Source organism: Histomonas meleagridis, assembly GCF_020186115.1.
Source record: "Histomonas meleagridis strain 2922-C6/04-10x chromosome Unknown contig_44, whole genome shotgun sequence".
NCBI classification, from domain to species: Eukaryota; Parabasalia; order Tritrichomonadida; family Dientamoebidae; genus Histomonas; species Histomonas meleagridis.
Window position 1 is genome coordinate 110,163 of NW_027150887.1, and position 15,647 is coordinate 125,809.

A 15,647-nucleotide genomic window follows, 5' to 3' on the forward strand; every position below is an offset into this window, starting at 1 on the left:
TTATTTTTTGGTAATATGATATAAATTTTAATTATAATTTGGATTACCACCTTGATCATATGTTTTATTACTGTGCCTTTAAGGCATTGATTTCATTATAAAATTTATGCTAATATTTATCGTATCTTTCATTTTCCTTAAATTGATTGACAATGTTCACAATTTAAGAATACAACTAAATCGGACTTTAAGCAAATTTATTTGTTTATTTCAAGATTTTGAACATTTTAGGGAATTAATTTTAAATTCTTTTTATTTTGCACTGAAATTATAAAATAGTAATCTCATACTTATAATGCAAGAAATGCTTCGCTGCTTTTTTTACTGCGATTTCATTTCTAATTGTTGGTTATGAATAATAATTTTCAATCTCATGTTTTCTAAGGTAGACTTAGGCTTCTGCTCAGTATTTAGTTCTGGTGTAGCTATTGTGTTACTTCAATTATCGCTGTGAATGTTAATTAATGAACGCATTTACAAATTTGGTCTTAAGGATTTTTGTAAAGTATACAATGAATTTTCTATAACAATTTGGTCGATTCCAAAAGGATGCCTCTTTCAGTGGTTTATGGTGAAAAAAGAATTTAACGTTCTCCATTTTTTAGTAACCTTATCAAATCAAATAACGTTTATTTCTCAATGATTCAATCTCCTTCTGGTTCAACCTCTGAGATATCTCCACTTATCATTGAACAAAAAACAGTTGATTTAAGGGTGACAATCAATTTTGTCGAAGGTTTAAAATTTCTTACAGAACTTGGCACTCAACAATTTTTAGCAGCATCAATTCTATTTCCAACACATTTATCAGATTCACTTTCTCCATTATTCAAACCAAATGAGAAAGTAAAATTTGATTTTTCGGAAACATATCAAATATCAATTTATCCTCAAACAATCAATTGTCTCTTATCCAATCCACTCGAATTCTTTTTGTACATTTGCTCTTATGATATGAGGAAGCAAACACAAATTGCAAATTTTATTTTTAACTTTGATGAACTCATTTTTAATAATTCATATTCATCATCAATAGAGGGGAAATTATTACCAGAAGGTCAAAACGTTTTATCTCCAGAAGGAATTAAGCTAAACATAGAATGTACATGGCTGACACCACTTTTTACACAAGAAGAATGTGATAACTCGATGATAACAACATTTAACATATCATCAATAAATATGCCTCCTCTGGCAATTATAAATAGTACAACTCAACCGAATAATTATGCAACTCATATTTTCACATATTCTCTTGCAACCCAATTTCCTGATGGCCAAGTATTAGTTTGGGAAAATGGGAGGTTTGTATCGAATACACCGGATGCATCTGATGCATCAATTCAATTTAATTCCATACAAAAAATTTTTGTTTCTTCTGAAGGAGTAGAAAAGGTTAAAAAAGAAGCTGAAGAAGAACAAACGCTTAAATTTTACTTGAGACCTGAAATAAATGCTCTTCTTCAACCACTTGGTATCCAACAAGAACAATATGGAGCACTTTTTGGCGTTGCTGAAGTACCAATTTCTAATTTTATTAAGCCAGGAAGATCACATTTCCCATTAACAATTCCACTTCTGAGAGACAAACAATTTGAAGAACATAATTTCGAGGCACCCTCATTTACACCAAACGGTTTCCCGCCAGAACAAACGGATTCCAGGAAAAAAGTGTCGCTTCGTAGGGGCACCTCAGCTACCAAAAGCAAAAGTAATATCTTTCCAAGTAGTTCTTCGAATAACATTACTAGCAACAAAAAACCAAAAGCTCTAACAGCTAAAGACAAAAAGATTTTAGCACAGTTACAATCAATTCTTAACTTTGATCCTAATACAGATTATTTTGAAGAATCTACAACTCAAGTTAAACTTGAAATTACATTTTCAAAGCCATTAATTCCTAGACCTGCTACGCCAGCATCAACTAAAACGCCTGAAGAAATCATTAAACCTTTACCAAAATTTCATAAAGATCGACTTGCTAATGCTACTGAAGAATTTTGTCATCAAATCAAAAGAGCCATTGAAAGACTTACAATTGCTCATAATGAAGGATCAAATTTCGATTCATTACGAACAGTTATTAAAGAAGAACTCAAACCTTCCATAGTTGAAATAGTCAAACAAGTATATCATTCCAAAAGCGACACAGACTTCAAGATTACTGATGCTTTTCTATCCGAACTCCGATCATTTTTAATTGTAAACCTCAACAAAACCGTCAACGATAGGTTCCACTTAACGTATCCCAGACCTTTACCTCTTCCTCCTGCTATTGATGTATATCATATTACGAAACGAATTGAATCCAGTTTTTATTTTTCGTTATATGATATTGAATCATTATATCTTCGCCGATGTGAATTAGAGCCACTTAATTCACAATGGGCATTTGAAGTAGCATTATATTATAATAGTATTCATTCACCCAAATCATTAGACTATTTTGCTAAGTCCATTTCTATTAATTATAACTTTCCACCCTCTATTTTAGGTTTTTGTGCAAATTTAGCCAAGAATGATAACAAAGAAGATTGCATTGTTTTACTTAATATGTTATTAGAACGAGATCCAAATGATCCAACCATCATAGTTTGTTTATCCATTTTATATCAATTAATTGAGTCCACCAAAAGTGATGAATACTTAGCTAAAGTATCACATTTATCATCACAACTCTCTACGTCACCATATTTAATTGCTGCTCGTAATTTATTATCAGTTAATGACACATATTTATCGGAGATAATGTTAGTTAAAGAACAATTACAAAACCAACGCTCCAAAGAATTATTAATACTATTAGCGAAACTTACACAACTTAATAAAGAATATCAACGCTCACAAGAATACTTAAAAGAAGCACTTGAAATTGATTGCGAAGATATTAATATCATGAAAACAATTGGGAAATTTTATTATGAGTCAACTGATTATAATAAAGCGCAAACAAATTTCGAACAAATTTTAGCTGTTTCGAATAAGCCTGATCCAGAAGTATGTCTAATGTTAAGTATCATATACATTAAGAAAGAATATTATGAGAAGGCATATAACTTATTAATGTATGTTGTCCAAAATATGGAAATATCAATCGCGTGGATATGCTTAGGAATTTGTTGTCTAAGAAATAATGACCTAAATGAGGCAGAGGCTTCGTTTACACAAGCAAACATATTGGATAAATGGGAGCCAATCACTTGGGGTTACATCGCTTTAGTGTGCGCTTTGGAAAAGAGATTTGTAGAGGGCCAACAAGCAGTGTGTTTGGCAACAAGACTAAAGCTAAGAGATTTTATGCTAATCGGTGAAATTGTAGAAAAATATGAAAAATTGGAATTGAATGAGACAACAAATGATTGTATAAATGAATTAAAGGAAATCATTGAAAACGATTGTCATAAATCATTGGAAGAAAAAATCAATTAATGAGTAAATTGTTTATATATATACGAAATATGAAATTTTTGAGGAATTAATCAACTTCACTTTATGAAATGGAAATGCAAATTGATTTGAATTTAAAATCAAAATTTACATACTATGGTTTGATTTAGTGAATAAGCTTTAGAGTGGTTGAAGGATAAATTCTTGATCATCAGAGTCATCCAAAATAACTTGCCCATATTGATCCATTGAATCAACTTTCTTTTTGCAACAATGACAAGACTGAAAAGATATTATGTTCTTTCGGAACAAGCAATAGATTGTTATTCCGATGCCAAACAAGATTAATAAAGCAGCAATAATTATCATAATTACTCCAGGTGTTGACTTCATAAAACCAGTAAATCCTTCTTTGTCGTCGTCGTCGTCGCTTTTATGTGATTTTTCATCTTCTTTATCTTTATCGTCTTTTGATTCTTTTTTATAAATTTCTTCAAGAAGTTCTCTCTTTTTGATCTTTTCTTTCTTTACCGATATTTCATCCTTTTCCTTCGAATTTGATAATGACAAAGTAAGAATTGCGAAAGACAAGAAAAACATTTTGGAAAACCGTCAATATACAAAACGATTGAAACCGACTTTTTTTATATCAAAATTCAAAACGGGGAAAAAAATTCGCCCCAAAAAGTGGATCCCGGTCATTGAAGTTTTTGAGGCAATAAACTTTTTCTCAACAGCTATTCACATTCAATTTTAAGACAAGAAATTAACGTTAATTTTGAATTTGTTCTTGTTAAAAAAAATAATTTTGTTGTGTTTAGTTATTTGGTTCGTCATTGATTGATGACGAAACATCAGGGATCTTGTCCAGGAATATCATTTCAGATTTAATTTCTGGGTTTGGAGATTCGATATGTTTTCCATTATTTACCGTTTCGCAACACATTTCAGGATCACTACAATCCTTAAGAACCTCTCCACAACATGACATATTGATATATGTTTCTGGTTCACCTGTTTCTTCGTTAACATCGAACATTTCCATTTCACCATTATCAAATGGAATTTGGTGTCCTTTATGCCTTCCTGTTATACATTCCTCGCCAGTTTGCGTTGGTGAGTAGAAACATTGGCATCTCGAGCATTGTAAAAGACGAATATTTTCGAAGTAATCCTTTGAAATTTTTTGAATTTCACTTTTGACTTCCTCCGACATGTCATGTGAAATAAAAAGCACATAAGATTTAGCAAGATCTTCTTCGATTGTGGTCTCGTCTTGAACAACAACCACATCTACATCTTTAAGTGATGTTGTCAGCTTTTCAATGGCTTTTTTCTCGGCTTGATCAACATTTGAATATACGGTAACTAATGTGGTGTATTTGTTAACTGTAGGTATTATTAGCTTTGTAATTTGATCACAAATTTCTTGGGCTTTGTGTTGACAATAGTCAGCAAATGTAAATTCATATTTGTATCCGGGAATGCGCTTGATGACAACTGGAACGCGGATAGGAATGTTTAGCTCAATGATTATTTTCTTGTCTACTTCTTGTTCTCGCTTTAGTTCTTCGAATTGATCGAGATCTTCTTCGTTTCCAAATAATGAGATAATAATAGTGGAATACATAAAATCTAAAACCAGAGGAAGTGTGTATTGGCTTAGGTCTGGTGTTGGTTGCTTTTGAATTTTGCTCCATTTATCAATATTTAAGTCTGCAAATTCTGGTTTCGATAAATCATCCGGAACAGTGCTACTTGTAATTCCATAATTCATATATTTTAGGTATTTAATAGGAAATGGATATACTTTGCTTGGGTCGAATAAAGGTTTGCCATCTCTATTTAGTGTATGACTTAAAATATATTTTAAAACTTCAAGACGTTGTTGGGAGTTTCCACCTCTAAGTTGCCATTCTTTGTTAGCCTTGAGTTTTGGAGCAATAATTACACTATTTATATTGTTTTGAATTTTTCGAATTCCATTTTTTGTTTCTTCTGAAATTTTTACAGGGCACTTGAAAGTAAGGTGTTTTCCTTCGTAATGCACGTTGAGTGAAGAGTCGAAGATCTCAAAGTCCTCGTTGGACATTTTGAATTCTTTTATGGTCTGACAAAAAGTGGTATTTTTGAATATAAACAACTGTCAAAATTCTGGTGGCAATTGGGTATCAAAACATGATACTTTTTCTCCGAAATAATTTAATATCCCTATATATAATAATGTTGACCTTAAGTTTATTCATTTTATTCTATTCTTTAAGTTTCCTAACTTTAATGTGATTAATTAAAAAAATCAAAGAAATTTCAAATTCGCAAAAATATATAATAAGAAATATTTTTAGAATCAATTGTCGTGGTAGCTGTTTTGTTTAGTATACTGTGATTTCCAAAAGTTTTTTTTTTTTTTTTCTTTTTTATGAAAAGAACGTTTAATGTTATCTGTGATCTTTTCACATGGAAATCAGAACTTTGAATGTACATTATATTAGAAGATTTATTTGGATGATATTGCTTTTACTTCCAGTTGGAGTTACTGCTTACACAATTTACTGGATTGTTCTTGTTTCTCAAAAAATTTTTTTAAATGCTAATGGTGCTGGAAATTTAATTTTAGGCCTTTTGATAATAATATCTTCATTGGTTTCTGCTTCGTTTGGGTTTAAATCATTATTTAATCTCCAAATTCATTATGAAGACTATTTTTTTTCAGTATATATTGTTTCAACATTCATTAGTTTTATTCTAAACGGCGTTGCTTTGATTGCAACATCTATTGAACATCAACAAATTAATAATCTGAAAATTCAACGTTATGTCCTTTTCAATAATGATTCAGTTACACAAGGATACAATCAAGATTACGCTTCTGATTATCAAAAAATGACTTACTGCTTTTCATACGGACAAAATTCTTTTGAAACCTTCTTTATCTTTTTGATTCTTTGGGTAATTTCATTTGTTTCGTTTTTTGCTTTCTCAGAGATCGAAGTAAGCAACTCAAAGGAGTAACTTAATTCATTCAATCACATATAAAAAAAAATGAAAGATACTTCATGCCTTGATTTTTTTCATTAATTTGATGAATTATTTTTATGATTATAAATCAATATTGCAATATTTATATATATTTTTCTATCTTTTTATAGGGATTGTTAGAAATACAAATACGATAGAAGTTGTAGGAAATATTTGATAATAAACAAAGATGACAAATTATTTTTATTCAATTTTTATTGCCAAAATGGGTTACTTTGGTGATGTCTATGATGAAAACCTGTCCTTTTGTTCCTTTTCCAGATGCTTTTAATGCTGAAAAGGCACTGGAAGGATCTAAAATTGCATCGCAAAATTTGGATCTTTACGAAAGGCCAACTGATAAACTTGGATCTCATTTAATCACTTTTGAGATAACACAGAAGCAATTCATTGTCGGAAATGTCAAAAGGACTCTCAACCTTGATTTTTACCGTAAAAGAATGACTATTAAAGGTAATTTTGAAGGAACAGTTTTTGAATGTCGCGGAAATATGATAAAATCATATGAAGTTGATGAAAAGGACCACTTTTTAGTAAGAATTACTTTCTCTACAACTTCATCTCCTCAAGAATTTTGGATGGAATCAACAGATGATATTCAAAAACTATTTGAATCAATGACCGAATTTCGTGAGTGCTGCAATCGCCGCAATGCTACATCAAGTAAAAACTAAAGTTTAGTTTAATTTGAATTTTCAAAAGGATATCTTTTCATTTTAAATATTGGATCAACAAAAATGTAAGATAGTTATCGACAAAGCCACATTGTTTAATCTGTTGTGTATGAATATCTGGTGTGTTGTAATTATATATATATATTTAAATTATTTTCATTTGAAAAATTTATATTTTTCCTGTAACTATTGAGTTGAGAATCAATATAATGATGCCAATTTTTCCCACTTTAATGGGATAATGAAAACCCAATCCATGGGTAAAGCCAAATTCAATACTTTATATCAAAAATGAGTATCGGTCACGTTTTTCTGAACATAACCGTTTTGGGCAACAATATGATAGTTATCTAATTGAATGATATTTAAATTTGGCACGAATGGGCGTGGTACCACCAAACGAATTACATTGTAGCTCAACTTAGAATACTAATTAAGTAATTCTAACATATCGAATGACATATGATACTGATAGCAAAATTAGTATGTATAATTCAATAATGGCACAAAAAAATAAGCAAATTTGATCATTTCATTATTATTAATTTCGGATTTGGCAATCAAAAATTTAAGGGCCGGCCTATAATTTCAAAATTACATCAATGATTGAAATCATTTTGATTATTAGTAATCGGAATAATTTATCAAAAAAATCGTCAGAAGTCAAGAACTACATATAGCTTGAAGGTTACATTGATCGAAATACCATTTTATCATGGTTTATTCATTTTGAGATAATGCTTAAGAGAGATTATGTATAATATGTATCAATCACCGGTGGAATTACAGTAAATGGTCATGGGGAATAGCAAAAACCACCAATTATATTACCACGCAAAAAAACATTGAAAGATCCAACACAACTTTTTGATTTTGTATATTTTGGAAGTAACAATACAGGTGTCATGACAAAAAATTATATACTTATTATGCCATAACTTTTGTTTCAGAGGTTTCAATACATAGGCTTCGTTTACCTGATGAGTTAAAAGAAGAGCCATTATTATTATTTGTTGATGAGACACTCTTCGCGCTGGAATTTCGAAGCAAATCTTATTTTTTGGCTATTTAATGTAGATGTAATTTCTTTTCCTGGTCACTTTACTCACTTATTACAAATGTTTGATGTGGTTATCGCAAGTCCATTAAAAACAGAATTTAATAAAGAAATTGTTAGTAATTTATTCGAAACCACCCCCACCCCCCCACCCCCGAACACTCAAGATTTTTAAAGAAGTTATGAAATAATTATATTTAAAAGAGTTTCATTAATTTCAAAGTGTCGTACTTATTAGATTTACTGAAGAAGAAGAAAATGCATACGAAAATTGAATAAGAACCAAATTGGACAGAAAAACTCGATAAAAGAATATCTAAATACATTGTGGAAAACGGATACGCATACAAAAAGGCCACTAAGCTTTTAAGAACAAAAAATATAGAGTCCATGAAAAAAAAAAAGATTTGAAGAAATTTGCTTCTCAGCGGTTTTACCAGTTGACCATTGAAAGTCTTTCTATTCTAAAAAATTTTTTTGTTTGTTTTTGATCGTTGGACTTCTGAATTGTTTTCAATTTTGGTATTGAATACAAATCATCGACTGTTTAAATTCAAAAAGTATGTACTTTTATGCAACAAATGTCACCAGCTCAAACGTTAACAGGAATTAACGTACATTTTAAAGTTATATCGTTTTTGTTCATCCACTTTTTGATATGTACGATATAAAAATGTAGAACGTTCAATATCATTGATCGATGGTTCATCATTAAATAACGGTAAAATATCATCGATGATGAAAAATGGCAAACGATACGTCAACGATGATCCTGATTTCCCAATCTTATGTGTATACCAAATTGTTTTTATTCACAAACATCGACATTTTATATTTTACATAAATGCTCTATAATTTGTGCTATTTCTTTTCTTTTCTCCTCATTTCCAGGGTCCTCATCTATTACCTCCAACATTTCCATTAATCTTTTTTCTATATCGTCCAACTCGTTCATTTTGTTCTTCAACAAGTCCAAAGTTTTCTCGTTTGCTTTTTCATTGAACAATTGGTTTTGATCAGGCTCCAAATATTTAAACGAATGCATCTTCATTGAGCCTATGTTTGTCCAATTCCGAAAAGGTCCGACGAGTACTTTCGGCGTAACTTTCACTATCTTTTGCGGTATAAGATAATTTCGTCCTTCGTATTCGATCGACCACATTTCCGCTTCTGTTTTTATCAGATTTACTTCTTTTCCTTTTTCGATGATGTTTCCATCACTTGCTTCATAATTAGTAGTAAGTGTTCCACGATGTGTATCTAAGAAACATGGCTCATTAAAGAAGATATGTCGCCAGTTCTCGAAAATCAATTGCGCAATGGTTTGGATCGCTGTGGTTTCGGCTAAGATAACTGCGCCATGGACTTTGGTGCGGATAAATGTGGGGCCAATACATATCGCAAGATTTTTTAATGGCATCTGATTGAGTGGTGACATTGATACATAGTTAAGATGCTCAGAAAGGGCTTTAAGAAGATTATAATGAGCGGTAGGTAAAGAATGAATTAAGACTTTGAGAATCATAAGAGTTTCAACTTTGTTTTGTCGAAGTGCCGTTTTGAACGCGGACGATAGGTACGATGGGAAAAGTGGCTCCGTGATGTGACGAAGATAATACTTAACAATGCTCGCAAGATCATGCGCTTGCTGCGTTTTGAGGAATTCTGTAAGTTCGTCATGATCTCGAATTGATTCAATCTTTGAGACAATTGATGAAACAACTTCACCAGTGCTAGAACGCCTGTATATGCCAACCTGATCACGCTTTTCATTAATAAGTTCAAGAAGTTTGGTGAAAAAGAAGGGAACTTCATATTGATTATTATCAATTTCTAGCGCTGTGGATATATTGCCCTCAAAAATGGTGTTCTGAGCTCCACTTTCAGTTGGAATAATTTCTCTTTTTAAAAGAAGATTAGGTTCTTCAGTATCATTGGAAAATAACGTATGAGCTTTCTGAGACTGATCGATCTTATTCCTGCCTTTAAAAAGTGAATTGGATAAACAGTTAGAGGCTGCAGGGTGTTTCTTGCGAAGAATATGGAGGCACCGATAAACAAGATTTTCTATTTTCATGTCTGGATCACAAAGAAGACTAACACGGTATGTGATAAATGTTATTATGACTTTCCTTGGATTTCTATAACGAAATTCAATAATTGAAGAATGATCTGGTTTGAAAGAATCTCTATACTCTGAAAAACGAATTGACGGGAAAAGCCATTTGTTGTGTGGTTTTAAAAATAAGCCGTAAAGGGTTGGATCAGAAGTGAAGGATTCTCCTAGAAAATTAATGGATGCTTGTATAACATCACTAACAAGAGTATTACTTGTAACATGTACTCTCATTTTGCTTAAGTGCTTGCTTGAAGCAAAGGGGAAATGGATGGTCACTGTTGAAACAGCCATTTGGGATCAAATCCCTGTTGGAACGTTGGAGATATATTCAATTGTTTACATAGTTCTATATTGAATTTTTTCTGAATTGTTACCAATTATTCAATGAAAATAAAATTGTCAGCTTAAAAAGACAAAAAAATTGAGTTTGCTTTTGTTAACGAACTTTTTGTCCTGGAAATAAAAAATTTATGAAAACATAAATAAACAATAATTGAAATAAAATCAATTTAAATAAATTGTAAAATATGTATATTTTTTAATTCTATTTAAATTTTATTAATTTTTGCATAAACATATCAATTCTGGTCGAGTTATTAGACTTATTTCTATATAGTTTTAAATTGCAAAGTTTGAAAATATTACATCTAAAAAGTAATTGTGCATAAAAACTGTCAATTTTATGTGAAATCAATAAACAAAATTACCGAAACACTTATTTATATATTAATACATATATAGAACATTAACTTTCGTTTTGCATCCTTGAAAACAGCCAAATTAAATGATTTTTGGGTTGATAAGAAATAGAAATATTGAAATTTTATCATAGAATCGCTTTTTGTTATTTATTCCAATTAATTATGATTAATTTATTTATTAATTTAATGAAAAAATAAATGATATAATAATTTTCGTAATACCTTAATACTTATTTAACCTGATTAATAATTTATATTCAATAAAATAGTTTCTGTTTTTTATGTACATATTCTTGAAATACCCTGATGTCTTTCCAATTCGCGATTTTTACGACCGTTTATAGTATTCAAAAAATAGTAAACGGCCTAGTGTGGCCACTATGCACAGCAATATATTTCCAGGAAAACCCCATAAAGACTACACGAATTACAAAAAAAGGCCAATGCTCGAATGTGTTATAACTCAAATTTCAAGAGGATACCCAAGAATTTCTAAGATTGCACAAACAAGTAAAATTCCTGATTCCACACTAAGATCCTGGAAAGATAAATTAAAGCATAATCCTGCTTGGAGACCATGGAATAATGATCATGGAAGTGGTCATAGGATATTTACAGCCATAGAAGAACAATCAATTAAGGATTTTATTGTCGATTGTTTTTTACAACCAAGTTTTGTATTTACCAATGAAGACTTCATAATAATCGCTATGAATGCATATCTAACAAAATATCAAGATATAACTAATTTTAAAGAAACGAAAGATTTTCTAGTTTCACACCAATTTATCGCAGATTTTAAGAAGAGAAACCATCTCTCTTCTATGGTTTTACATCCTAAAAGGAGACCAAATGTGACTGATAAAGAAAAAATCTAATTGGATCGATACAATACATAACCCTTCTTACTTCTGTTGATCATAGTAGAATTGTCAATGTGGATGAAACATGCTGGAAGTGTTTTCCAAATGGTATGGTAACTTGGGCAGAAAAAGGATCTGATGGAATATCGATCAACTTAAATTCTTCACCGAAGGCATCGATAACTGTTATGGCGAGCATACGTTCAGATGGAACCAAAATTCCCCTTTACTTTATAGCAAAAGGAAAGACTGATCTTGTAGAAACAACACAAATTAGTGATGTTTCACCTCACATGTCCACCCACTCAAAAAACAGATGGACCACTGAGGAAACGTTTTATGAGTATTTACTGTTCCTCCGGCAACACTTCAATGACGAAGATCCTATACATTTGTTACTTGACTCATATAAAGCCCACAAATGTCAATCAATTATCGATTTGGCAGAAACTCTGAAGAATAAATTATATTTCATACCACCCGGTATGACTGATGAATTTCAACCATTAGATTGAAGGGTCTTCGGGTGTTTGAAGGCTACAGCACGTTATCTGTTTCGAAAAGAGTACAATCAAAACAATGAAAAAAAATTTACCAAATTACAAGCAGCACAATGCATGGTTTGGGCATGGGAACACCTGCAACCCAATATAATCCAAGAGTCTTGGTCAATCTATGGATAAAACATTTATTCATTTATTTTCTTTCAGACAGAAAGTATTCATATTGAGAGAAACGGTTTTTAACGGTCGTAAAAATCGCGAATTGGAAAGACATCAGGGTATATTGGGACAAACGATACATTTTTTTCTGATTAAAACGATTCTCAATCATTGAATTTATGTGATGATTTTTTTTTAATTCGTGTATTTTAGCGAAATCTTCAATTTTATCGAATGAATATATACACAAATACAATTTGCAAATTATCTTTAAAATACAGACTTGAGATACATTTATCAATTCTTTTTATTTCATATTACTCATGTGCTTTCAAATTTCAAATATATTAAGTTTTACATTTAATTGTAATCACAATGCAGTGCATAACTTTATCATAAAAATTACTTTTGGCATCAAATGAAATGAGAAAACGATGGAAAATAGAAAAAAACGTTGTAAAAAAAAGTCGGTTAAGTTCTTTCCTGAACACATGTCTAATAATGATATTACTACCATAAGCACAGGAGATAAAAAGTTGAATGGTGCATCCACCTGCTTGAAATTCCTAATTGAGCTTGAGAAAGCCGTATTCAGTTTGACAAAAGAAAACTTTCAGCCGTCCGTTAAAAAATATTGGAATTATTCGATTCAAATTAATACTATAATAAGTAACATCGTATATAATGCATCTTCATCACGAACACACATATTTGATATTTACATAAATTTTTTAAAAGCACTTCAAACTAAAGAAGAAGAAATTAATCAAAATATTGTTAAACTAATATCAATTTTTATCAAACGTATATCTACAAATAACACACAAGAATCATATTATTTAATCGAGCAACTAATCGAACAAAATTTAATTGATAAAAATATTACTAAAAATATTAATTCACAATATTTTGCACATTATAAAACAGAAGAAGAAAACAAAAACCAAAATCATTTGGCATTTAGGTTTAATAGAAACGATCCAATAGAAAAATACTTTTTTAAAAATTATGAAGAACTATCAAAAAATGATTTTGCACTACATAAGAAATTAATTAAAGAAGGACATAATCCAAATGAAATTGCACAAATAATTCGAAATGATGAAATCGAAAAACTTCAAGAAATATCATCACAAAGTAATTTTGATTTTAATCAAACAATTGAACAATCACTTTATGAAATATGTTCATTTATTAATAAAGAAAATGTTACATTAATTGATTATACAGCATTTTTTTCTTCTGTTAAATGTTTTAAATATCTACTTATGAATGGTGCAAATGTATATAAAACAGGTAAATATGCAGTTGCTGGTAGGAATGAAGAAATCATTCATTTATGTGAACAAAATCATTCATCATTTGAAGGTGCATATGAAACAGCAATTGAATTTCATCTAAATGATATCTTTAAATATCTTTATGATAATAAATTAGAAAAAAATACAATCATATCCAAAAATGTCTGAAGATACAAATGATTTGATAAGTTTTTGTATTAAAAAAGATAATTATGAAATTTTAGCATTTTTGGAAGAAAAAGGAATTAATGTTAATGCTGATAATATAAATGAATCAGCAATAAATGGAAATTTGTATCTCGTTAAATGTTTTCTTCGAAAGAATCAAATTCCAAAAAATATTATATTATTTGCTTTAGAATCAGAAAATATTGAACTTGTGAAATATGTTTTAGAACAAAAAGGAATTGATGTTAATGCAAAAAATATTTATTTCAATAATTTTATATATGTTTTAATAATTTGAAATATGTTTTAATAATTTGAAACAGCACTTCATATAGCAGTTAGAAATAATAATATAGAAATAGTAAAATTACTTTTAGATAAAGGAATTGATGTTAATGCAAAATATATTCATTTGAATAATTTAAAATATGTTTTAATAATTTATAATATGTTTTAATAATTTGGAATATGCTTTCACAATATTTGACAGCAAAACAAATTGCACGACAAGAAGTTTACACAGAAATAATAAAAATAATTCGTGAAAAAAGTACGAACGAAAATTCTAATTATCTTCTATAAACATCAGATCTTCATTTTCAAGAAGAAATGGAAATGAAGCATATACTGTTAATAATCAAAATCGAACTAAAGAGAGTTTTAAATTATTTTAATTTGCAAAAATTATTAATTGATAACAATTTGTTTTGCACAATTTATTGTAAAAAGTAAAGAGAATTAATGTGGCATAAACATATTTTTGCAATAAAAGCAACAATTTTATATGAACAAATTGATCAATTTGTATAAAAATTTATTAAATCCCATTTTTCATTTTGCAAATCTTTTAATAATATCACAAATTATGCTTATGATCCGATACAAATGAATCATGCAACATAAGATAAAACTTTTGAATTTTAACAAAGAGCAAAAATTTATTTAATTCGTTTTCGATACAATATAATTAATTTATCTGCTAAATTGTAGATAGAAAATTTCGAAAATTCAGAAAAAAATGAAAGAAACATTAATGAAATAACTAAACTCGAAAATATTAATGATATTATTTGTTTTTGATGGGAAATTATGAACATTGAAGTTTGTGTTAATAGTAAACGAATTAATACAATTCGTGTTATATATCTTTCGGAAACAGAAGAAATTGGAATAATCAAAAGCATAAAAGCAGTCAAAACTAAAGAAAATAGTAATATATGAATCTTTTTTGGTACCAATCTCATAAAACACCAAAGAATTGGAATTAAACAAAATAAAATTATGATTGAATTCGAATCCATATTTTCAAACAGATAAAAAAGTTTATTTTTGTTGATGGAATCAAGTGAAATTGGAGGAACACCAATTGTATGATCAAATATCATTACAATGGAAAAGCTTATTATTATACAGCAAATCAAGAAAATTATATTATAAAGTGTAAATGCACATCCAAAAAACATAACAATAATTGGAATAAATAAATAAATAAATTCTATCCTCAAAGAGGTGAGAAAAGATGTGATTATAAACATTAAAAAAGTTGATTTGTTTTCAATGTTTTGTCGTTGGAAAAATGATTGTAAACAAAGTAGGTAAATTTCAAAAAGTAAATAGATTATTGAATATGAAAAGGAATTGCTTGTTATGAGGGCATCGGATAAAATGGAAAATGA

General features: G+C 29.5%; 4 protein-coding genes across 4 annotated transcripts; 1 reads left to right on the forward strand and 3 right to left on the reverse strand.

Moving 5' to 3' along the window:
• Positions 1 to 639: 639 nt before the first annotated feature.
• Positions 640 to 3,429, forward strand: GO595_006364 (cilia- and flagella-associated protein 70; the record flags this gene model as incomplete). Its single annotated transcript, XM_067919709.1, has 1 exon — positions 640 to 3,429. The coding sequence occupies one exon, from the start codon at positions 640 to 642 to the stop codon at positions 3,427 to 3,429; it is 2,790 nt and encodes a 929-aa protein (XP_067773242.1).
• Positions 3,430 to 3,567: 138 nt separating this feature from the next.
• Positions 3,568 to 3,987, reverse strand: GO595_006365 (uncharacterized protein; the record flags this gene model as incomplete). The annotated part of the gene is made up of 1 exon (XM_067919710.1): positions 3,568 to 3,987. The coding sequence occupies one exon, from the start codon at positions 3,985 to 3,987 to the stop codon at positions 3,568 to 3,570; it is 420 nt and encodes a 139-aa protein (XP_067773243.1).
• Positions 3,988 to 4,204: 217 nt separating this feature from the next.
• On the reverse strand, positions 4,205 to 5,479 carry GO595_006366 (uncharacterized protein; the record flags this gene model as incomplete). The annotated part of the gene is made up of 1 exon (XM_067919711.1): positions 4,205 to 5,479. One exon carries the CDS (start codon positions 5,477 to 5,479, stop codon positions 4,205 to 4,207), a length of 1,275 nt encoding a protein of 424 aa, XP_067773244.1.
• A 3,507-nt stretch (positions 5,480 to 8,986) lies between these two features.
• GO595_006367 (RhoGAP domain containing protein) lies at positions 8,987 to 10,507 on the reverse strand (the record flags this gene model as incomplete). The annotated part of the gene is made up of 1 exon (XM_067919712.1): positions 8,987 to 10,507. One exon carries the CDS (start codon positions 10,505 to 10,507, stop codon positions 8,987 to 8,989), a length of 1,521 nt encoding a protein of 506 aa, XP_067773245.1.
• Between the last annotated feature and the right edge of the window lie 5,140 nt (positions 10,508 to 15,647).